Source organism: Rhinopithecus bieti, unplaced genomic scaffold, assembly GCF_001698545.2.
Source record: "Rhinopithecus bieti isolate Rb0 unplaced genomic scaffold, ASM169854v2 scaffold_20098, whole genome shotgun sequence".
Lineage (NCBI taxonomy): Eukaryota > Metazoa > Chordata > Mammalia > Primates > Cercopithecidae > Rhinopithecus > Rhinopithecus bieti.
The window spans coordinates 3,200,023-3,223,617 of NW_016810571.1; the positions used below are offsets into that span (position 1 = coordinate 3,200,023).

At 42.9% G+C, this 23,595-nt stretch overlaps 1 protein-coding gene across 1 annotated transcript in view; it reads right to left on the reverse strand.

Annotated features, from left to right (window-relative positions):
* Positions 1–8,989: 8,989 nt before the first annotated feature.
* TEKT3 (tektin 3) overlaps positions 8,990–23,595 on the reverse strand; it is a 39,348-nt gene continuing 24,742 nt past the window's right edge. The window contains exons 5-8 of the mRNA XM_017892396.1: positions 19,687–19,830; positions 17,853–18,075; positions 14,251–14,405; positions 8,990–9,330 (exon numbers count right to left, since the gene is read on the reverse strand). Of these exons, the coding sequence (XP_017747885.1) occupies positions 9,114–9,330; positions 14,251–14,405; positions 17,853–18,075; positions 19,687–19,830 (739 nt within the window). The 3' untranslated portion in view covers positions 8,990–9,113. The remainder of the gene's footprint in view (positions 9,331–14,250; positions 14,406–17,852; positions 18,076–19,686; positions 19,831–23,595) is intronic.

Sequence of the window (23,595 nt, forward strand, 5' to 3'; positions counted from 1 at the left end):
GCCTTCAGTCAAAAAGGCAAAATGAACTGCATGGTATTTAGCTTAGGCAAAGAGATTGGGAGGCAATGTATAAGAGATTATAGCTTATCCCAACGAGAAGATACTATCAGATGACTGCCGGACCTCCAATTTCCCCAGATCCTCTTCAATATATTTCTATAATGTGTTACTTTTAACAAACGCCTTGGCTGGATTTGGCATTACCAGACATACCCTTAGTTCCTGGAGGGCGATGCCTATGTCCATCTTTTCATTCTTCACAGCACAACCACCGTGCTCCTGTAGGACTTGAGATTCGTGTCACTCCTTGCCTTAAAACCCTCCAAAGGGTTCCAGACCTCACTCGCATACCCAGGATTGACTACATAATTTGAGGTGCCCGGTGCAAAATGGATATGCAGGGCTCTTTGTTCAAAAATTATTAAGAATTTCAAGATGGACTGGGCATGGTGGCTCATGCCTGTAATCCCAGCACGTTGGGAAGCCAGGGCAGGTGGATCACCTGAGGTTAGGAGTTTGAGACCAGCCCGGCCAACGTGGCGAAATTCCATCTCTGCTAAAAATACAGAAATTAGTCAGTGTGGTGGCACGTGCCTGTAATTCCAGCTACTCAGGAGGTTGAGGCAGGAGAATCGCTGGAACCCAAGGGCAGGAGGTTGTAGTGAGCCGAGATCGCGCCACTACACTCCAGCCTGAGCAACAGAGCTAGTCTCCATCACAAAAATAAATAAATAAATAAATACATAGAATTTTAAGATGGTGAGAATAAAGCACTAAATCGAGCATAGACCCTTCTGAGTCTCACACCAGTGAAGCTGGCTCTGCCCATATGTAACTCCTATAGATAGCTACGCAAATTTTCAGGGTCTTTTAATATGTGTTTCTCTCTATCTGGAACAACCTTGGGGGCTGTCCCACTGCCATCGTGTTGCATATTGAAACCTCCAAAGGCCCAAACACTCAAATCCTTATAAATTCTCATAATTAACTTAGTTCTTTGTGTGATTATTGGTTGCCAATCTAATCCACTGACTGTAAGCTCCATGAGGACAGACACCATTTCTGTCTTGTTCATCATATTATTTCCATGGTTGCATAAAGCACCAGCACATAGAGGGTATTAAGTAAAAATGTGTTTATTGAGTCCATGAATAAACGGATGAATTGCAATTTTCTATATACCATCTCTTCAAAGGATTGGCAGGGGGGACAAGAGGAGGATGACTCTGGAGGTGAGCATACCACAATTCCCAGTCCAAATCCGGTATCCAGCCTAGTGTCACTCAGGACACCTGATTCAACCAGCCCGAGAGCAGGGAGACAGTAAATCCAAAGCTTTATGTATTATTGGACCATCCTGTTGTTCCTAGTGGGTCTCAATGTATTGTTCTCACTTGCCACTGAAATTGACTTGCTTATATATTTTTCAGGGAGTTTTACTGATTACGAAAAAAGACTTCATTAGATTATTCCTCAAAGTCTTATGGGTTTCTGACCTCTATTTTAAAGACATAGCAATGGCTTCCAAAAGGCCAAGCAATGCAGTCTTTACAACTAAAAACATAAGTGTGTCTCATCTGACTGATAACAGTATTTAACTGAGGAGAGAGAGGCTATGACCGGGGGATGGAGGTCAAAAAAGAGTCTAGCCTCATCTGTAATGTTTCATCATCTTAAAGGGATAACATATTTCTATGTTGTCATGTAATTTTTTTATAATATTAAGATACAACATATAAGTCATTTGCTATACAGGTAATATGGACAGAAAAAAAGAAAAAAGTATATAAAACTTAATATTATATATTTGCTTCACCATCCTGGCCATAAAAAAATTAAAACTCAAATTCTTAAAAACAAGGATGCTGTAGCCAAAAATATCCATATATATGAACATACAGATACAAATATATAGATATGGTTTAAATGTTAAAATAAGCAGCTGCCTTGATTATATCTATCACATAACTGATGCTACAGAGCTTCTCATTCTTATCATGGGATGGATTTTGTTGACTAGTTTCTCTAGTTGTTTTGATCTCTTCACTGAGCCAGAGTATTTCAGTAATGCCAATCTGGTTATTAAATTTTAATTTGATGTCTCTTCAACTCAAAATTACACTCTAACCGCGCAGTCTTCTGTAAAATCATGCAAAAGTAAAGAATCACAAGAGTATGTGCCATCAAGTCCTTCTGTATTACCCATTTGGAATTTGTAGTAAAGCCCATGTCTTTGGCTCATGTGCCTCTTCCTCTGTTTGCCCAATTGACAGCTCAAATTTTGTGTTAGAGAATTTCAAGCTTCTTTTATTTTTTATGAATAGAATTAAGCTATGCTATAATGCTGCTTTTGTAGACATGGATGAACATGTATTGCACTATGGGTTAGGTCCTATTTCTTGATTTCTAACAACATATACTTTTAAAGTTAATTTGACAGGTCTACGTCCCCCAGATGACTCAATCTCCCATTTTCTACTGGACTGTACAGTAGTGCCATAAATTAAAACCACATCATGTTACCTGTCCCGACTGGTACATTCTTGCATCTCTGGGCCTCAGTTCATCTCAGACCCAATGTGGCCACCAACGCTGCAATTTAAAGTATGAATAAAACAAAACTAAGCCGTAGGACTAAACTGGGGCTCCCGTCTCTACTGTTATCCTTATTAAGATGCATTGTAAAATAAGCATCTGAAGACATCATAGTATTATTTCAGTCTCTAAGCCAGAGCTTTCTGAGTCTTACCAGGGTTTCAATAACCTCAACAGCAGGGTACAGCAGTTCCAGCCACAAAGGGCACATTCCAGAGCAGAAGAGAGGCTCCCTCTTTAGTCTGGGCACACGTTCTTCAGGTCTGCTTATTCGAAGTCTGCTCTCTGCTCCCCTAAAACTCTGTATTGTTTCCCCAACCCAGCAGCTGAAGTTCAGCTACCACTGAGCCTCACTGTTGTTTCTAGTATAGTAAAGTGATACCAGGAAAGCTAAATAACCTTCGCTTGTATCTCCTGGCTGGCCGCATAAGCATTTGAGCTTGCCATCCCCACTTTATAGCCTCCGAGGATTTTAACACTGAAGTGCCTTGGGTTGTTTTGGCTCCCATAATCTTAGAAATACCTGCACCTCTGGGCTGGCTATTCTGTGCTTAGAGGGCCTTGCTTTGTCCTGTTTCCTAAATAAGTAAAACTTTTTTTTTTTTTTTTTTTTTTGAGACGGGGTTTCTCTCTTGTTGCCCAGGCTGGATGGCACGATCTCCACTCACCACAACCTCCATCTCCCGGGTTCAAGCGATTCTCCTGCCTCAGCCTCCTGAGTAGCTAAGATCACAGGCATGCACCACCACCCCCAGCTAATTTTGTATTTTTAATAGAGACAGGGTTTCTCCATGTTGGTCAGGCTAGTCAAACTCCTAACCTCTGGTGATCGGCCCGACTCAGCCTCCCAAAATGTTGGGATTACAGGCGTGAGCCACCACGCCCAGTTGAAAACTATTTCATTTTAGCCTGCTATTTCTAGGGATGGGATGTGCTCAATTGCCTAGCCAGCACTACCTGCACTCTGGGGAACTAAACAGTCTGAATTTCGGAGTAGAAAATGACCATTCACGTTGTAGTCCCTGCATTCAGCTGTTTCTTCTGGTTGGTGCATCAGTCAGGATAGGCTAGGTTATGCTGCAGTAACAACTCCATAGTGTCCATGGCTTACGACTACATGAATATATTTCTTCAACACGTTGAATGGCTGCAGTGGGTCAGCAAGTAAGTTCTGTTTACCTTGGTGGCTCAGGGAATATCTCAAATGTTCTTGGTTGTCATGTCAAAAGGAAGAAAACTTTAGACAGTCTCACACTGGCAATTAAATACGCAAGTCTGAAGTGACTCACATCCCTTCCGCTCGGTCACATGGATCCACTCATCCACAAGGGACTAAGGAGATGGAATGCTGTAAATAGTTTAGTAGTTGGGGCCACTAATAGCTATGAGCATTGGTTTTCAATGACAGAGTTCTGGAAATCAAATAATTGTACCTCACTCAATCTCTTCTAGCATCCTGTTGGCAATACCCATTGACAATGATGTGGGACTAGCCTCCATATACCTTTTATCAAATTGTCAGGGAATTGTTTTCTCTATCTGAAAAAACAGAGCACATAGACACTCAGCTCTTATACTTAAATTCTACTTAAAGATAGAATCAAAGAAGTTTAAAGCTAAGTCTTGGCAATACTATGGTAAAATTTATTGTACTGATGGTATTGATTATTTATAATAAAATATTACACCTTCATGAATATCTGTTGGGATATTAAAACATTGGTTTTAAAATAATTTTCCTTTAAACACACAACTTTTGAGGATGTCTCATTCATTCTAAACAGCTTAGAAGAAGGCACTGTAGGATTATAGCAAAGAGCTTTGGAAGCAAGCTTATCTGAGTTTAACTCCTGACTCTGAAATTTGCCCCTGTTTGGCTTTGGGTTATTTTCCTTCCCTAAGTCTCAATTTTCCCATTTTAGAATATAAATCATTAAATGTATGTACCTTACCCGTGATGTTGAAATGATACACGTGCAGTTCTTCTGCTCAGGAAAAGCTGGCTATCATTATCATTACATGTGTCAATCTCAAGATAAGATCAATGACACAGAAGCTGGATCCCACTCATGTTTTAATTTTATACACATTTTCCAAAAGTAAAAATGTCTTAAATGCCTCTGTCCTCAGTTCTAATTCCAATAATACAATCATCTTACACATTTTTTGTTGTTGTGGAGAAGGGAACCACTGTCTGGGATTACCCTCCTCTCAGAGACCAACTAACAGTATAGGATGGTAGTTAAGAGCTCACATCCTGGCATCAGCCAAGAGGACTCAGGAGATTGTCGTGTTATATGATGGGATCACAGTAAGCACTCCACAAATGTCAGATTTCCTTCCTCTCCAGGAATTTGATTTCTGAGAATCCAGTGAAAACTTTGGTTGTCTATTGTCACATAACAAATTACCTAAGAACTTAGTAGTTTAAGACAACAATCTATTATTTCTTGAGATTCTGTGGGTTGACTGAGCAGCTCTTCTGTCTCACATGATATCAGCTGGGGCACTAGAAGAGTGGGAAGATCCCAAATGGCCTCACTCCCATGGCTGCCAGTTGGTGCCTGCCTAGCCTGAGAGCTCATCTAGGGCTGTTGGCTGGGGAGCCTCTCCATGGGCTGCTTAAGCTTCCTCACAGCATGGTGGTCTCAGGCTAGTCAGACTTCTTACATGTCAGCTAGCTTCCAAAAGCAGAAGCTTCCAGGCCTTCTTAAAGCCTACACCTAGAATTGACATAACGTTACTTCCACTGCACTCTCTTGGTTCAAGTGATCACGGGGTCTGCCTATATTCAAGGAGGGAAGACTTCACAAGGACATGAGTATTTGGAGGCATGGTTATTTTCCCACAGGGGCTGACTAAAATCTATGATATCTACCTTAGGGAACTGGGAAATTTGGTCGCCCCTTCCAACACTGTTGCAAGGAACCAATGTGTTAATCTTTCAGACTGTGCTACATGTGGTGCTCATGGGTGCTGTGTGTGGACCTGGCTTATTATTTTCCTCTCAGATTGCCTGTCCTCCTGTCTCTCCAGGAGCCCCCCTGTCTTTGCTATACCCATGAAGAGCACTGGGGTTGAGAGACGAAGACAACCCGCTTGTTGCAAATAAATGGGTGGCCCTCAATACAGATACAGATTTTCATTATCAGAAAATGTGCAGGTTTTACTAAAGAGCAGGTTCTTGAGCAAGCAGAGCACCATTTTTATGGAAGTAAGGAAGGCGTTCTTATGTCTGAGTGACTGCAGGGTTAAAATGCCAAAGACAGGAACATTGAAACTTAGTGCAAAGATTTCACATCACCTTAAAATTAACCTTTACTCTACAGGGAAGGAAAAAAAGTAATTGCAAAATAAAAGTTATTTTTATGGTTCCCACAGCCCTATGCATACACAAGGAGATATTATTTAGAATAGCTATGAAAAGCTCCCTGTTGCCAGTAAGCTCCCCCCTCACTCTACCATGAGGCCATCTGAGTTGTTCAGGAGTCATAGTGATATATGTAGGGGTCTTGTCTTGCTAAAAGGAAAAAGTGGGCTGCAGAAAGGTTCTCTTTCTGGCTCCTAGCAAAATTAGCAAATGGGAAGGTCCTGTGGGAATGAGCCAGAGGTCGCAAGACAGGTCCTTCTGATGTTGAAAGCCAAGGATCTATCTGAGCTGAGAAAGAATTCAGAGCTGTTTAGAGAGAGGGATGAGGGAATGTATGCAGCCACTTCCCCATTCTGGATTCCCTGCAGATGGAACAGTCTTTTTTTTTGAGACAGGTCTCATTCTGTAGCCCAGGCTGGAGTGCAGTAGCATGATCACAGCTCACTACAACCTCAACCTTCTGGTCACAAGTGATTCTCTCACCTCAGCCCCTCAAGTAGCTGGGACCACAGGTGTGTGCCACCATGCCTGGTTAATTTTTTTTATTTTGTAGAGAGATGGGGTCTCCCCATGTTAACCAGGCTGGTCCTGAACTCTTGGCCTCAAGCAATCCTCCTGCCTCAGCCTCCCAAAATGCTGGGAGTATAGGCATGAGCCACAGCACCCGCTTCATGTGACACTATCTATTGACCTCTCAGGATCCTTCTTAACTCAGCCTTCCAAATAAACAGTCCCAGTGGTCTAGGGCTGGCCCCCAAGGTGAATGGATTCACCATCCCTGGGGAAGAGATTGAGTATTGTTTATTTTCCCCATTAATGCATGAATACTTATCAGACCATATATATTAATATAGAGCTCAGATAATACCATCAGAGCACTCTGCATAGAAGGCTGGTCTTGGCAGTTGGTGCCAATAGTGAATCCAGCCCTACTGGGAACAGCTTCAGGGCCAGGGCTACAAGGAGGAAGGCTGCAAAGGACGACTCACCCCCAAAGATGAGCAGCAGCTTCACCTCCTCCTTTGTGGTTTGGGTCAGCCCTGCACACAAAGGGAAGGAATCCGCCCGTTTCTGGTGCAAAACAAAAATTATAACCTAAAACCAGACCCCACACTTCAGCTATTTACAGCACAAACTCAGGACTCAAAAGTGCCAGGTGAGGTGTTTATGACAACACTCTCCAGAGACATAAATGGAAATTACTAAAATTATAGCCGACTCGGTTATTTAGGGGCAATTACACACATTTCTAAATCTGAATGATACTTGGGTAAGTGGAAGCCTTTGACATTCCAGCAGCCCTTCTTAAAGCCACATGATATTAAAGATAGTTTGGGCCTAAATAAATGAAGCCAGATCACGTGCCAGTATTTGTAGTCCTAAGATTCTTAAACAGGACCACACTTCTGAGCCTTGGAGCTCTTGGACTTCAGCATTAGAATATTTACCCTCCTGGAGTAGCTGCAGTATTTTAGATGAGAAACCAAATGTTTATTTGTGGAATTTAGTCTTGCCCACGGTTTACCAAAATAACAAAACAACTTTTCTATGTCTCAATTACATTTCCTTCCCATCACAGTCTTGTAATGCCAGGAATATATACGCTTCAGTAAAAGGACTACATAAGCATATATTCCTAAAAGCAAAAATACAGTTCATGAAAAAAGTCAGAAAGGTTTTACCCCAGACACATAACAAATAAGAGATATGCTGAATTTAAGTTTATTCCTGCTATTGTCTAAAAGTCATAACTACCAACAGTTGGTTACTCTCATTGCTAAAAATTTTAGTGGCATTTATATACCTTTGTTTCCATTAGAGGCAAAAACAGAACAACTAAACCTACAATTTGATTTCTAAAATGATATACTGAGACCACAGCACAACCCCAATACAAGATTCTCATCTGGATGTCCGCTCTTCTGGCGTTCTGAGATGATTTGTGGAATTGACTAACCAAGGTCTTAAAACACTTTTAAGAAACAGAGAGAGAGAAGGAAATGGAGTTGGGGTTAATGGACAGTGGTTAAGGCAGAGCAAGGAGAACACAAGGATACAGAGAGAAATGCTAATAAGAGAGAGAGAGACACACACACAAGCGTGAGAAATAGGAAAGAAAAGAAAGAAAACCTTGCTCCTCTCCTGGTTCATCTTCCCATTTCCGAGCTCCCAGACCAAAAGGATTCAACACTGGCATGCTTTCTACACCGTCGAAACATACATTCCAGGTGATTAAACGCCACTTTTAAACATACAAAAAAATTAGAATAAATTATAAATAAATTATCTTGGGATACAGAAGTGCTTTCTGAGCATAATTCCAAAGGCATAAATCATACAGAAAACACTGACACATTTTTACTTCTGTACTTTAAAAAGACCATAAACAAAATGTAAAGTAACATATAAAGAATAGACGGTCGGCACATAGGACAAAAGTGTCACATATGAAGAAATACAGTGGGCGAGGTGCCTGGAGAAGTGGGGCAGGGGGTGTTCAACTCCAGGTTCAGGGACTGGGGAAACTGATGAGTATCTCTGAGCATGGAAGTGGCTTTATGAAAGCAATGCTCAAGTAATGAAAAAGTATGAATTGCAGAGATGAGAGTGGAACAAAAAGAGACGTGCAGAACACATTAAGAATTATGCATTATGAATCACAGCCAAGCTGGCCCTACCTACTATTGTTCCAAAGGCACTCTGTATTTCTCTACCTTTGTTTTTGATCAAATTGCCCCAACTACCTCATGCCCAATGGCCTTTCCCCTTCTCACTGTGGATCCTTTAAAGCAAAACTCAGAAACCACCTTCTTCATGATTCCTGACTGCCTCCGAGAGAATACAGTCCTCCTTTCCAGTCCATTCGGATTACACACAGAATGACAAGAATCACACCAGTTATCATTTTTACCTTCTCTACTAGATTGATTATATTTCTTCATATCCTTCCCGTAACCCAGACGCCTAGTAAATAGTAGAAAATTAAGGTTTGGATGCAAACAAAAGGCTTTCTGAGACAGGACGTTGGTACATTTCCATCAGCATAATCCTTTAATAAGTGACTATATTAGCACTCAGTTCAAATGCTGAGACAGTGCTCTGGCTCAGCCTTAACTTAGGGTTATCAAAACCACACCCGGTAGCGTCCCTAGCAGAAGCCGACCAGCCGGAGGGTGTTGGGGTAGCTCTTGCGCATGCTCATGCATTTTTCCTGGTCGATGTACAGGGAATTGGCTTTGACAGCCAGGTCATGCTCGAGGGTAGCTTTGGTGTGGACCAGTGACTGCAGGGTGCCCTCTGCATCCCTCAGGCGCTGCTGCAGGGTCTGGATGGTGTCGTCAACCTCGTGTACCTCGTTAACAAGGCTGCAGCATAAGGGAATCAGCATAGTTAGGTCAGGAGAGGTCACACTTCTGTAGCTTATGCAACTCCAAGTACATCACATTGTAACCAGTGACGCAAAGCTCACGTTTTCTTTACTTTAGGATATATGTATCAGCAAATGAGGGGTGCATGAAATTAATAAAATATAAAGAAATATAAAGAGAATGGTGACAATGAGCCAATGGGAATGTAGATGTCCCAGGAGACAGAAAAGGATTTCATAATTATAGAAAAATATCCAGACCATTTTAAAATCATTATTCTAAGGCAATTCTATAGTTTCACAGAAATTCACAACTGGAAAACAAAGTTAGAGAGGTCTCCAAGCCCAACTTTCTTGTTTTACAGACTAGGAAATAGAGCCCGGGGGTTCATATGCTGTCCTCTCCTTGACACAGGGCCCATATATGTTTGTAAGCTGTACCTGGTTATCCAGAAAGCTAAGAAGGAAATACAGAGCTTCAGTGGCCATAATAAGAAACTGGGTCCCATTTCCTGGCCCCGTTCCGCTCTCAGCGCCTTGAGACAGAAGAGTAGAAGCAGAGACCCGGGAAGACCCATCTCATCATCTGCAGACACATCCTGGAATACGCTTGCAATTTCTCGGACCTCAAGTCCTTCACTCTTGCTGTCCCCCAAGCTCAGAATGCTCCTAACCCATTCTTCATCCCGCTAATTTATCCCATCCTGAAGTCCTAGGTGAACTAACACTTCTTCCGGAAGTCCCTCCCTTAACCCGGAAACCATCTGCTGCCCTGTGTTATGACTTCCAAGAGGACCAAGCCTTTTACGGCACTCAGGGTCTCGTGATGGTCTGCTTGCAGCATCTGCTGTCCTTGCCCAGGGCTGCATCCACAGCCCCTCCTGCAAAAATACAGGTGTGCAAAAATTACTTATTGGGTGAAGACCAACTTTCATGTCCTAGGTGAAACGGAGGACGTCTTGGGAGGTAGGGAGTTGCCCAGAGGTGTGAATCCATGGGATCTACTAAGAAAAAGACCCAGACCCAAGGCAATAAAAAGGAAGGAAAGGCAGGACGGAGCCTGGCGCATTCGCTTCCAAGCCACTTGTAGGTGGCCTAAGAAGACGAAGGCGCTGGGAAAGGCCCCCACCCGTGCTCATTGAAGCAACAACAGGCCATGGGAACATATCCACGCTGTGCAACGCCTTTCGTCTTACAAGCTCTACTATCTTCTGCTTTCCAATGGGGAGAGGAAGAATTAAAGCTTAAGTGCCAAAGTTTGGTTTTGTCTGGGGACGGTAAATACTAAATCTGAGAACTCATCGGAAAGCAAATTTCTTGTTATTGTTTAGGTCAAATTGAATTTAAAAAGAAAGGCTTTTATAAAAAAGGATGAGTTTGCGTCCTTTCTTTGTAGGGAACATGGATGCCAGCTGGAAACCATCATTCTTAGCAAACTATCACAGAAACAGAAAAACAAACACCGCATGTTCTCCTCATAGGTGGGAACTGAACAATGAGATCACTTGGACTCGGGAAGGGGAACATCACGCACTGGGGCTATCAATGGGGAGAGGCGGATGAGGAGGAGGCTTGCATTGGGAGTTATACATGATTAATGATGAATTGATGGTTGTGCTGACGAGTTGATGGGTGCGCACACCAACATGGCTTAAGTTATACATATGTAACAAAACCTGCACGTTATGCAACATGTACCCTAGAACTTAAAGTATAATAAAAAAAAAAAAAAAAAAAAAAAAAAAGGCTTTTTAAATCCCAGGGTGTAAACATCACTAGCAAAGAAACGATCTTCGCGAGGTCTGCTGCAGCTGGCTGGTAATGGGACTTTTGATGGTGGATTGTTTACAAACACAGGGGGGACTGCCTTTTGCCTCCCACCCTCCCTGGCTTCAACAGGAACCCTAAACCCCAACATAGGAAACAGAGCAGGACAATGTATGAGTCTTTACTCCTTTCAGCCAAATACGAGCCTAGTGGAAATTTTATCTGGGAGGGAAGGTTTGAAAATATACATGTCAAAACATTAATGCTAAAAATAATAATAATGATAATAATAATAATAATAAAAATTCAAGAGACATAGAACGTAGGCAGCTAGAGTATTTGTTTTCACACTGCTGCATGGACACAGCTAGGGAATAACATGCTTCCACTTCCCTCAGCGTTAATTAGAAATATATTGTTCATCATCTTCAAAGCCCTATTTCACTCCCAGTTTCCTTGTTCTTGGCTGATTGCAGAGGAATTTTCTGCTGAAGTCACTCTTTCTCTTTCTTCTTTTTTTTTTTTTTTTTGGAATTACAGAACCACAAAACGTCTTGCATTCAAATACAAATAAAGCTACCACAGTTTATATATATATATGTTAAAACTTATATATATATGTGTGTGGATAGATAGATTATTTAAGTAGAGCAGAGCCTGGTCTGTCTGGCCTGCCACCAAAAATGCCAAGAATGTTTAGAATCACTTTTGAAATAACTCGTTTAGACCATTTTTAAATAAAAGTAAAAGTCTTGAAATGAAAACAGCAATTTTTCTCAGTCCCCACTCCCCTGAGTTTATGATCTTTATTTTGTCTAAATCTAGACCGCCAAAGGACTGCTTTCAGAATGATCCATTAAAGAAGGAAAGTAATCCCCTCCCCAGTAATAATCCTAAAGATTTTTGGCAAAGATATTTTAACAAGAAAACTTGACAGAAACAAAAGTAGGTTTTGTTCAAAAGTCAGTGAAGGAGCGGAGGAAATAGACATACTGTGAAGTCGGCAGGAAGTGAAAGAAAAGCAAATTCTGTTTAGCCAGGAAAAGGAAAAAAAAAAAGAGTAAAAATCATTCAGCTCCTCAGGAGAAGCTGTGAATGCCTCATTGTTTGATAATTCTAAAGTCCTCTTAGACCACTAACCAAAACCCATTTTAAAAGCAACCCTGTGTTTGTCTAATGGCAGTATAAACAATTTATTTGTTCCCATCTCCACTTTTGATGACTCTGCAGAGATTTTTGGAGAATGAAACATCAGCTCAGCTTCTCCTAATAACATTTACATAAAGTCAAAACTGGTGATCTAATCCTAATAGGCCAAGTGGGTGTGCACTCACTGCTGGGTTCTTCTAAGGCAGAGAGGTGCCTCCAGCTGGCTGTCTAGGGGTCCATCTAGTCTCTGGAGTGGAGAGCTGCTTATCCTGAATAATGAGCTGTGCATGAAGAAGAGCTCTATGGAGCCGACTTTGAAAAATATGCAGCCTGAGTGACCTCCTCTGTGGCTATGGCCTAGATAACAGCTCCACCAGGAGAAATGCAGCTCATCCTGGAAATGAAGATCATGTGCGTACAACCTAAAGCACGCTTCACGGCACTCAACGCAGACAACATGCGTGCTACATACGTAAGGTGTTTTATCATAATGATCTCCTCTGTGACCCTCAGTTTCATCCTCTGTGTGAGAGAGAGATGAGGATGTAGCCTTTACTTTGCCAACTCTTCTCAAATGAGGTCAGATACCTGACAGGGGAGTGGTAAAAGCATTACACGATCTAAAAGACAGGAGAAGGAGAAGCAACTGGCTTGGTGGAATAGAACTCTGGGGTGAGACAGGCAAAGATTCAAACTGCAGCTCTCTCTTACCACTAAATGTGGCCTGGGCCAAGCCACTCACCCACTCCTGCCTCAGTTTCCTCACTTGTAATATGAAGGTAATGAATGAGATAGTATAAAGTGCTTAGGGCAGTGCTCAGCATAGAGTCAGATTAAGAGATGGTAGCAGCTATTGTTATCATTGCATTGATTATCGCCATCATTGTCTTTATTATTATTATTATCATCAATGTTGGCCTCACAAGATCCCCCTTCCTTCCATTTCAGGAAATCCGCTGTCTCAAACCACCACTTATTTCTTTATTTTATCCTTAGGATCTATCCTTCAAGATAAGAGAATTTTATCGTGGAAGCAGAGCGAGTGGCATCTCCCCGACTGCACCAGAAAGGCTTCTGGAGTTCACGCACTGCCACTTGGCTCCTCCAGTTGCTATCCAGTTGATTTACTTCTGCACGGAGCATTTTAGGGCCTAAGAACAGCAATGATGAAATCCAGAAAGAAAAGGCAGACTCACAGGTATTGGGAAATTGGAAATGAAGCCAGATTGTGGCAGGGGTGGGGAGGGAATCTTGGCCAGTCCCTTACAAGTCCATCCCAAAACGAATCTTCAAAGTGAAAATAATAATAAAACTCATGTAGTGTTTGGTAGATAAAACTGTGGGGTCAGATTCCTCCTGCTGTGTATATATAGGAGCTGTGCTCGATGAAGACCAGCTGGCTTTGATTTCTACTGAGAATGAAACACATTGAAGTAAACTTAAATGAGACCCTCAGTCACAAAGACAGCAAATGAGTAGATAGGGGTCAGTGGAATTGGCACTGAAAGTCCCTTTTCTGTTGGGTCCCCCATGCTGAGAACTACATAGAAAGTCACAAACTGCTGCTTACAAGATAGGAGTTCTAGAAACTCCGAAGATTCCAAGGACATGCAAAAGAACCCAAACACCACGCTGGCCTCCCTGAATGAGTTAAATGCTTAATGGCACTTTTTTTATGTGTAGTGTTGATGTCCCTTCCTTTTTTAAGGATTTGTGGTAAAATACACATCACATAAAACTTTAACCAATCTTAAGTGTACAGATCAGTGGCATTAACACATTCACACTGTTGGTGCAACTGTCACCGCCATCCATCTGCAGGACTGTTTCATCATCCCACACTGAAACTCTTCCCCATTCAACATCTCCCCATTGCTACCATTCTCACAGAAGGCTCCTACACGATGTGTATGGGCAGAAAGCAGCTTTCTAGAGAGCCCAGAGCCACAGTCAGTCTGGTAGCCCTCCGAGCGAGCCCTGAGCTGTCCCCCTCCCACCTTACCGTAGCTGAGCCATGTCTCGGCACAACTCAATGTTCGGCCGCCTTGTGCGCTCGTCCAGTCTGGTCTGAGCCACCTTCAGGAAGGCAGTCTTGTCCTTGATGGCCTTCTTGATGGATTCTATGGTCATTTCAGTCTGGAAAATCTCCTGCAGGGTCTGTGACAAAGAGAAGCAACTGCCTGAAGCTTTGGTGCGGTCCCTTCAACAGCCCGCCTCCCACCTCTTGCCTGTCCACTCCATGCCCAGCACCTGCCTCGACCTCGCTGATGAGGAGGTCGCTTCACCAAGACGATCTATCCGTCCCAGCCCTGCCCCAGGGAACCCACGTGTCTGACTGGAGCTGGCATGCACCTACTCTGGAGAGTGGGCGGTGCCTCTCTCCCCAGCCCTAGGCTCAGCGACCTCATTTTGGTAGCTGGAAATCAGCCAGGGTGGGAGTATTTCAACCACAGAAATTGGCAAATACTACAAATCAAGGGCTCCCTGCATGCCACCCCCAATGGCCGTTGTTAATTACTGACCAGCACACATCTGTGTTCTGATAAAAGTGAGGCTCTGAGTGGCCCTAATCTCCCTCCTCACATCCATCTGTCCATGCGTCTCTTCCCGCTTTCTCTTCCTACCAACTTGAGCATTGCTTTCCTCCTCACAGAGGATTTCCCTTGCAGCGAATCAAGCTTAAGTTTCAGGGTACCTTACTTACAACAGAGGAATACTGGCAGTTTTGTATTCCTGATTTTGTATTCGTTTTTTCTTAAAGAGGCCACTCCCCCAAATTGTGTAAACATGGATCCCTCCTTGGTTCCCCCTCCTCTTTCTCTGTAAAGAGAGCCCCTGTCCTATGCTCCGAAAAGCCTCCCTTCTTCTCACATCTTGATCTCTGCACTCCCATAACTCTACATCCTCCCCATTACTGTCCCTCTTCCTGGGTTCCCTTCCATGGGCTGGAGAAACAACCAAGAATCATTTTTTTTTTTTTTGAAACCCTATGTTTTTACCACCACTCTCCCATCCAGTCCCAACTGAGTCCTCTGCGAAATGCATTCAACCATGGTTGTGCCCACTCCCTTCACTTCCCACCCACCCAGTCTCCCAGTGGCCCCTGGATTCTGTCTCTGGCCCTAGCTGCTGTCATGAAACTTCAGTTTCAAAGCCGACATCAAGACCTCTCTGATACCTCCCTCTCCTTGAGACCCTCATCTTGTTTTCTCTGGCCAAGTGTTGTTCCAACTCCCTCCTTTCCAACTACTCCTCATTCCCTTCCAGTGCAAGGCTGTGTCCTTGGGTGATGTCTCTGCAATATCCTTTCTACACTACAGAGACCTCATGCAATCACAGATTTAGCACTTGTGTAATCCAGGCACTCTTCAATCTGTCACTTGAGCTTTGATCTCTCTCCCAAGATAAAAATCATTTCACTGTTTCTATCACTAAGGCCTTCTTCAGATACTATGTGCTCCATGAAACCATCCTGATCTCTTGCCAGTGGAAACAACTGCTCCTTCTTGTAAACTGTGTTCACATTTCATCTGTGTTTCCAAGTTCTTTCTGCACCTTTCTAATGCAACTTCCTGTTTTCTATGTGCATGTCTTGTCTCTAAGACATGAGACATATGTACATCCCTGAGTGCCTAGCACAATACCTTGAGTGTACTGTTAGGGCTGAATAGTGCCTCTTCCCCAAAAATTCCTATGTTGAAGTACAAATCCCCAGTGCCTTGGAAGATGACCATATTTGGAGACAGTATCTCTGTGGGGGTGATTAAGTTAAATGAGGTCTTTAGGGTGGCCCTAATCCAATACAACTTTGGTGTCTTTATAAGCAGAGGAAATTTCGACACAGACACACACAGAAGGAAGATGATGTGGAGACGCAGGGAGAAAGTGGCCATCTATAAGCTGATGGGAGAGGCCTCAGAGAAAACCAATCCTGCCCCGCACCTTGATCTCAAACTTCCAGCCTCCGTTAATTAATTTTCTCTCTCTCCAGTGAGAAAATTAATTTCTACTGTTTAAGCCACACAGTCTGTGGTACTTTGAGTTAGGGCAGCCCTGGCAAACTAACATAACAGTAAATAAAAATTTGTTGAAGAAGGAACTCTGTCACACTGGCCTTCTAAAAGGCCTTTAGAATGTCTTCTTACAATTCATAGCGTCTGACCCCGTTAACCTTCTCATCAATGTCTTCTACAAACTGTCTTCAACCTACTTTTCCACGTTCCTCTCCCAGGACACAAACCATCTACACCAGCCACACACCAGTCTTTTGACAGACCTCAGCTTATCCTCTGATTTGCTGTCTCCAAGGCTTTCTTCGAGATGTGGCGCCACCTGGAATGTTCACTTCTCCCTCCAAATCCCAAAAACACATTTGTATTTGTTATTTGATAATCACGATTTGCAATATTCTAGTCATATTGTTTATGAGCTTTTCATATGCAAGCATTTCTTCTCTGTAAGGTAAACTTCCTAAGAACCAAAACTACATTTGATGCTCCTCTCCACCTTTCACAGCATGGAGCACACTGTCTGGCTCAATTAACATTTGTTGCCTAAAGCAGGCACCACAAGAAGGACAGGTAAATCACTGCAGCCTGAGAAAATGTGGTTCCCTCAACTGGGTAAAACCATCGTAGGCAACATAGCTCATGCTGCAAAGTTCTTAAAAATAAGAAACAACATTGCTTGCTTCAGCAGCACATATACTAAAATTGGAACAATACAGAGAAGGTTGGCATGGCCCCTGAGCAAGGATGGCATGCAAATTCATGAAACGTTCCATTTTTTTTTTTTTTTACCATAGGTAACATCAATACATTATATCGTTTCAAATAGCTAGAGGAAGGATATTACATGTTTCCAAGCCAAAGAAATGATCAGTGTTTGAGAGTATGGATATGCTCGCTCGTTACCCTGACCTGATCACCATACATTAAATGTATCAAAACATCACTGTCCACCCATGAATATGTACAATTATTTTTTGTCAATTTTTAGAAAAAGACACAACAAACTATATTCAGCATAATCCACAAAAACAGTAAGAGCTCCAAGACTGATATTAAGGAAAGGAACAGCTCCTAGTTTATCTTGAAACATACAAATTCTGCTCTACTCCTTCATTTTGTAGTCCTTGTAAAACTCTTATGCTTAGAGCACTTAAAATTTTTCAATATCAGAAACACTTTGAACTACCTAACAGTTTCCTGTATTTGGTTTTGTATTACAGAAAAGGGGTCTGAAATAATTTAACAGAAGACATTTCTGCCATATGTTCTAATAATAAATTCACTTCCTAGTTATATACAGTGATTCATTAAACTTTAATAATAATATTTTTGTTTCTATTAAAGACTAAGAACCTTTCATTACATAGTTCCTTCTTTGTGTTCCAAATACCAGTGGATTCCAATTTCATTTTGACACCTGGCTACCTGGCTGAAATAAATGGCATGCTTTGTGCTGTTTTAAATTTTTCTTGCTCTGTGTGGCCAGGCTGTCACATGCCTATGGTGCCTCTCTGGGAGTGGTGAGAGATTTGTGGTCCCAGAGCACACCACTCTGTCCAGGTCAGCTAAGAGGTACCACTGGTGGTTGATTTACCTTTGCTAAGTGCATCTGAATCTTATTCTTAGCATCTGCAGTCTCAGCAATGCGATTGGTGAAACACAAGTTCACTTTGTTGAATTGATTCCACATCTCATTGGCAGTCACAACCAAGAGGTTTTCAATGTCATCTCTTAGCTTAGCAGAAGCTGCCCGTTCACTCTGGGAGCGGAGAATATTGTCATCTGTAAATTTGGCCCAGGACTCGGGCACTGAGACACTGAAAAAGAGAAGCAGGAGCAGACAACCATGAGAGTGATGAATCAGCCTACAGGATCGCTAGGCAACCATGTATCCTGTGACAGAGAAACCCCCAGGTCGCTGATCCTAGCTTCATTATATAAATATCAGAGTGAGGCTTATTTTAAACTTTTCTTAATTCTTTCTTATTTTACTGCTAATCAGTTTTCTATATATCTAAAGCATAAGCTAGTTCTTCTGCCAGTTTCAGGGGGCAAAAGGATTAATGAATGATGTGAATGCGTAGGTTCATTATAAATGTGTCACACATCACATCAATAAGCATATGACAAAATGTTCAACCTCAAGGGTAATCAAAGAAGCATTAATGAAAACAGCCTACTAAGGAAATATTGGCACGAGTAGAGAGAACGATCATTAGCCAGGCTGGAGAGCATATTTAGAAAAAGTTTCTTTCGTATCCTACAGATGAGAATGTTAAATTAGTACAACCTTCCTGGAGGGTAAAAAGGCAACACAAACCAAGAGGCTGTCATTCAAATGTGGAAAGCCCAGAAATTCCACTTCTAGAAATCTATTATAAGGAAACAATGTATCCAAGGATGTATGTGTGAGGACATTCATTTCAGCCATATTTATGCTGATCCCTGAAAAATGAGACACAATCTAAATGCTCAAAAGTTGAAACCAAAAAGGTTGATTGTGGTACATTCAAAAAAGTAATCCATATACCAGGCAAATTCATGTGAAAGTAGAATATTTATTTTACAAACAATGTTACTGAAAAATCAGACAGGCTGTATTTCAACTTTCAACCGGGTGCATTGTATGGTACGTGAATTTCACCTCAATCAAGGTAAAATTTTTAAGGGAGTGGCTGGAAGAGACCATGGATCCTACCCAAAATTGCATCCAGGGGCCTGGCAAAGAAACCACTGATGGGGTAAGTGGAGCAAGCTCTGGTAGGAAAGGCATCGAACTATTTTCAGCCTGTATCCCACAGCATCCAGGGCATGCTATACAATGGCAGCGCGTGGCTTGTCTGGGTTTTTCCATTTTTTTTTTTTTTTAGACAGAGTCTCCCTCTGTCACCCAGGCTGGAGTGCAGTAGCACAATTTCGGCTCACTGCAACCTCTCTTCCCAGGTTCAAGCGATTCTCCTGCCTCAGCCTCCTGAGTAGCTGGGATTACAGGTGCCCACTACCACGCCTGGCTAACTTTTGTATTTTTAACAGAGACAGGGTTTCACCACGTTGGTCAGGCTGGTCTCCAACTCCTGACCTCAACTGATCCTCCCACCTCAGCCTCCCAAAGTGCAGGAATTACAGGTGTGAGCCACCGTGCCCAGCCTTGTCTGTGTTTTTCTAGGACTTCTGCATCAGGTAGGGTTATTTTCATAGTTAGAAAATACAAACAACAAATATTCCTTTACAAAAGAATTCAGGATGTAATTATCAAGGTCTGACCACAGAACATGCTTGATTACTGGAGACTTGTCCAAAGCTGGGTGTGTTTCTCACCTTCAGATATCTTACCATGCTTTCCGTTTTAACCTGTAAGCTGTGTCCTTTTGAAAGGAGAAAGAGTTAAATGACATCAAAATCACAGCAGTGGCGTGTGCCTGACTTACGTTGCATCAACCCTCTCCACTCCGCGGAAGTAGCCGACACCGTCTGACGTGTTGCGCAGGTGGTGGCATTTGTCGTCAATCCGGTAAGCTGTCTGTTTGTCACTCAGGTCCTTCTCCAGCTCATGCTGGGATGCTCTGTCGGCTCTGCAACACAGAGTCGGGAAGTGGAGTTTCACCCTCAGGTGACAATGTCCTGCAGGGACACATGAGTGCCCTTCCATATTAGGACCTCTCTTGCTGTTGCTCTCACCATCTCTCCCTCTTCACACAATGTTCAATTTCTCAGTCAAAATGAGCACTCTTTGAATATGGCCATACATCTACGTCACTGGGACCCCAACTCCCACCATGTCTACACTTTTCCTTTCATAGGGTGGGATGGAAGTGGGGAGAGCAGGTGAAGATAAACAGGGGTCCAGAATCTGCAGCCCCAGCTGGGGCCCATCTTCCTAACACACACAGTCTTCCAGACAGGACACAGGTTCAAAGTAATCTGTCCACATCTGTGCCTTCCGTTCCTTCCTTTTCCTTTTCCTTTTTCTCTTCTACATCTCAGCTCCCTTTTTCTCCGTTATTTGAATATAAATCCCCAAGAAATCATGAGGCCTTTATAGCCAAGCCTCCTGCCATCCATTGGTAACCTCGGTTTGTGGTCATGCTGTGGCTCAGAAGTTTGCCAGGAGATAAAAACCAAAGGTCAAAATTAACCTCCAGGACAGGAGTGAGAGAGGGCCTCAACAGAGATCAGGAATTGATGGTCCCCCCAGTCTCACACACTCCAGCAGCCACCCTGCTGGAAGGAAGAGGCCTCGGTGAGCTCTGAGATGCATGGTCTTGCCTGCACTGCCAGACAGACAGGGGACCCACAGCTTATTACCAAAGACAGACCCTGGGGGCAGGCATGGGTGACAGGTGAGCCACATGGAATACTTCGTTCAACAAATAATTATTGAGTGCCTCCTATATGGCAGACACCATTCTGCGAGCCTGGGATGCATCAGTGGACAACACCAACATCTCTCCTCTAAGGAGCCGACATGCTTCTGGGAGGAGACAGCACATTCAGTGAATGAGCAATTTGTGTGGTTTGAAGAACAATGCTAAAAAGCAAAGCAGGAAAAAAGAGACCAGGACTGTGGTTATGATTTTAAAGAGGATGGCCAGAATAGGTCTCACCAGGTGACATTGAGCAAAGACATAAAAAAGGGGGAATCAGATCATGCAGGGCCCTAATGGACATGGGAATGAGTCAGGTTTTCCTTCCAGTAAAATTGGAGGCCATTGACTTACAATTTAAAAGGACCTCATTCTGATGCTGGGCTGAGAACAGACTGCTGGGGCAGGAAGACCATTAGGGGGCCACTGCAGTTACTCAGGTGAGAGATGAAGGTGGCTTGGACCAAGAGGATGAAAGTGAAGGAAGCAAGAAGAAGTATTCAGATTCTGGATATGGTTTGAAGATAGAACCAAGAGAATCTCCTATTAAATTGAACATTAGTGAGAAAAAAAAGAACTTGAGTCATTGGAATAATGGAATTCCACCAACTAACAGGGGGGTTGGCTGGGGAGGGAGAAGCTAGGGGAGAAGATGGAAGTTCAGTTGACATAGTAAACTTGAGTGTTCACTGAACATCTATATGGGAGACGTGAAGGAGGTTGTTGGAATTTGAAAGAGATGTGTAGGCTAGAGATAAAAAGTGGGGAGCCACTGGCAGATAACTAGTATTTGAAAAAGTAAGATAGCTGAATGAGCTTGGGAATTTCTGTTTTCTCAGCACCTAAAAACAGTTTTGGTAGAGCAAAGCCATTCACTCAGTAAAGGCTGCATTGAATGGAATGAGTCAATTCCAGCTGCAGGTTCCCCTCAACTCAGCCTGTGCTTTCAAGCAAATCGCTTGACCTCTCAAAGCTGTTTTTCTTATTTGTAAAGTGGAAATGAGAGTAGCAGCATGCAAATGATCTGCACTTCATGAATTCTAAGACAGTATACAAGCGCGAAGGATAAAAATTTAAAAGCTCCCTTCCCTTGCTACTTCTGTGCTGAGGCTCTTGCCTTAGGTGATTATGTTGAAATTCTAGGACTAGAAGGCCTTTCTCCTTTGGTCTGGGACCAAGACGTCCTGCAAGCTTCCTGTCTTAAGCTGAGACCCTGTTAGGGAAGGGGCTGAAACGTTCATGAAGCATCTGTTGTTACAGTTCACCTCTTGGGAAGTGGGGCTTGGGGAGGTGGAATAGAGACTTCACAGCCTTTTACTTCCCATCACCTCAAGTGAAAATCCCTGCTCGTGCACACTCCCAGGTCTTGGCTGGAACAGTGGTTGAAAACATATGCCTTGAGAGTGTGGAATGATGAACAGTGGGACTCGAAGGAGGAGAAGGAGGAGAGTGGGATGTTGGGAGGTTGCTTGGTGGTTACAATGTGCGTTGCTCCAGTGATAGATGCTCTGAAGGTCCCGATTTCACCACAGTGCAATATATTGATGAAGCAAAACTGCACTTGTACCCCACGAATATATACACATTTTTAACGATATTAAAATGTTAACAAAATCCATATGCTTCGGCATCAGACAGCCCCGGTTCAAACATCTTTGCTACTTGCTAAACCTGACCAGAGGCAAGTTATGAACTAATGGTAGTAATACCCGTCTTTCCAGGCTGTTGGGTAGATAATCAGGTGCCTAGCAGATGCTAAGTGCTCAGTAAGCATTAGGTCTCATAATATCGTAACATGGGTGATTTTTATGACTTTAGAACTGAGGCTGCCTGGACCGCCTCTGATCTGGCCTCAGAGTCTGCTTGGGCGGGCATTTAAGGCAGCGTCCCATCAACACGTCTTACAGCCCAAGACGGGAAGACCTTGGCTGCCCTGTGAGTGCCTAATGAGATTCTATTTTAAGCTGAGATCCAAGCTGAGGGTTTCATTGCTCCTTCTGAAACAAATGTAGTTGATAAACTCTCTTCTAGTCACCTGCCCGGGACAGAGCACAGTGGTCCCCCACAAATCTTGGAGAAGTCATCCCAGGAAGTGAGGTAGGCATTTTGCCCACTGTGTATTAAAGGAAAGCCAAGCTCTTTAAAGGATCAATAACAAAGATTCCAAACAGGTACATATACACACACAACTTTCTGCAAAGGTCTGCAATACAGCCAGTATTGAGGCAATTTGTAACAGGGATTTATATCAGATGAGGCTGTTCCATGGTAGAACAATCTAGGCCAAGAATGCAAAAGATGGGCAGCAAATTTTAGACTACGAAATAAAATGTGAATTAGGAACTAGAATCAATGCTTCGAACAACTCTTAAACATGTTTCTAAAATTCCTAGGGAGCAGAAACCACATGCAGTCATCCTCAACTACTCTTTTGCTTATCCTCACCAATTTCCAAATTAAAAAACCCTTCCAGTCACAGCTCTAGAGAATTTCAGCATACAAACCTCGCCAACCTTCGTGGTGTTGATCCTGACGCACAGGGTGGGCAAATGAAATGGGCAGCACGGACGATTATATAACATACATAACCACCTCTCCTATTGGGTGGCATATTCGACACTACTTCCTTCTGTGGCCATAAGCAAATGGCACTGATCTTTCTACTTAATGTTAACCAACAGTCTCAGCCAATACTTTTCCTATGCTGACAGCTGTGATCATTGCCTGAGACCTTCTTTATTATTATTCTTCCCCCTTCTCACTCCTCATCCCACCCCCAACCATAAATATTAAGTACCTACTATCGCCAAGAAAAGAGAGCCCATTCCCTGGAGGAATGTGTATTCTAGTGAGGAATAGGATGGATTAACAATTACAATGCTGTGGGATGCAGGGAGCATTGCAAGCGCGTGATCATTGCAGAGGCCGGATCTTTTTTTTTTTTTTTTTTTTTTTTTTTTTTTTTTTTTTTTT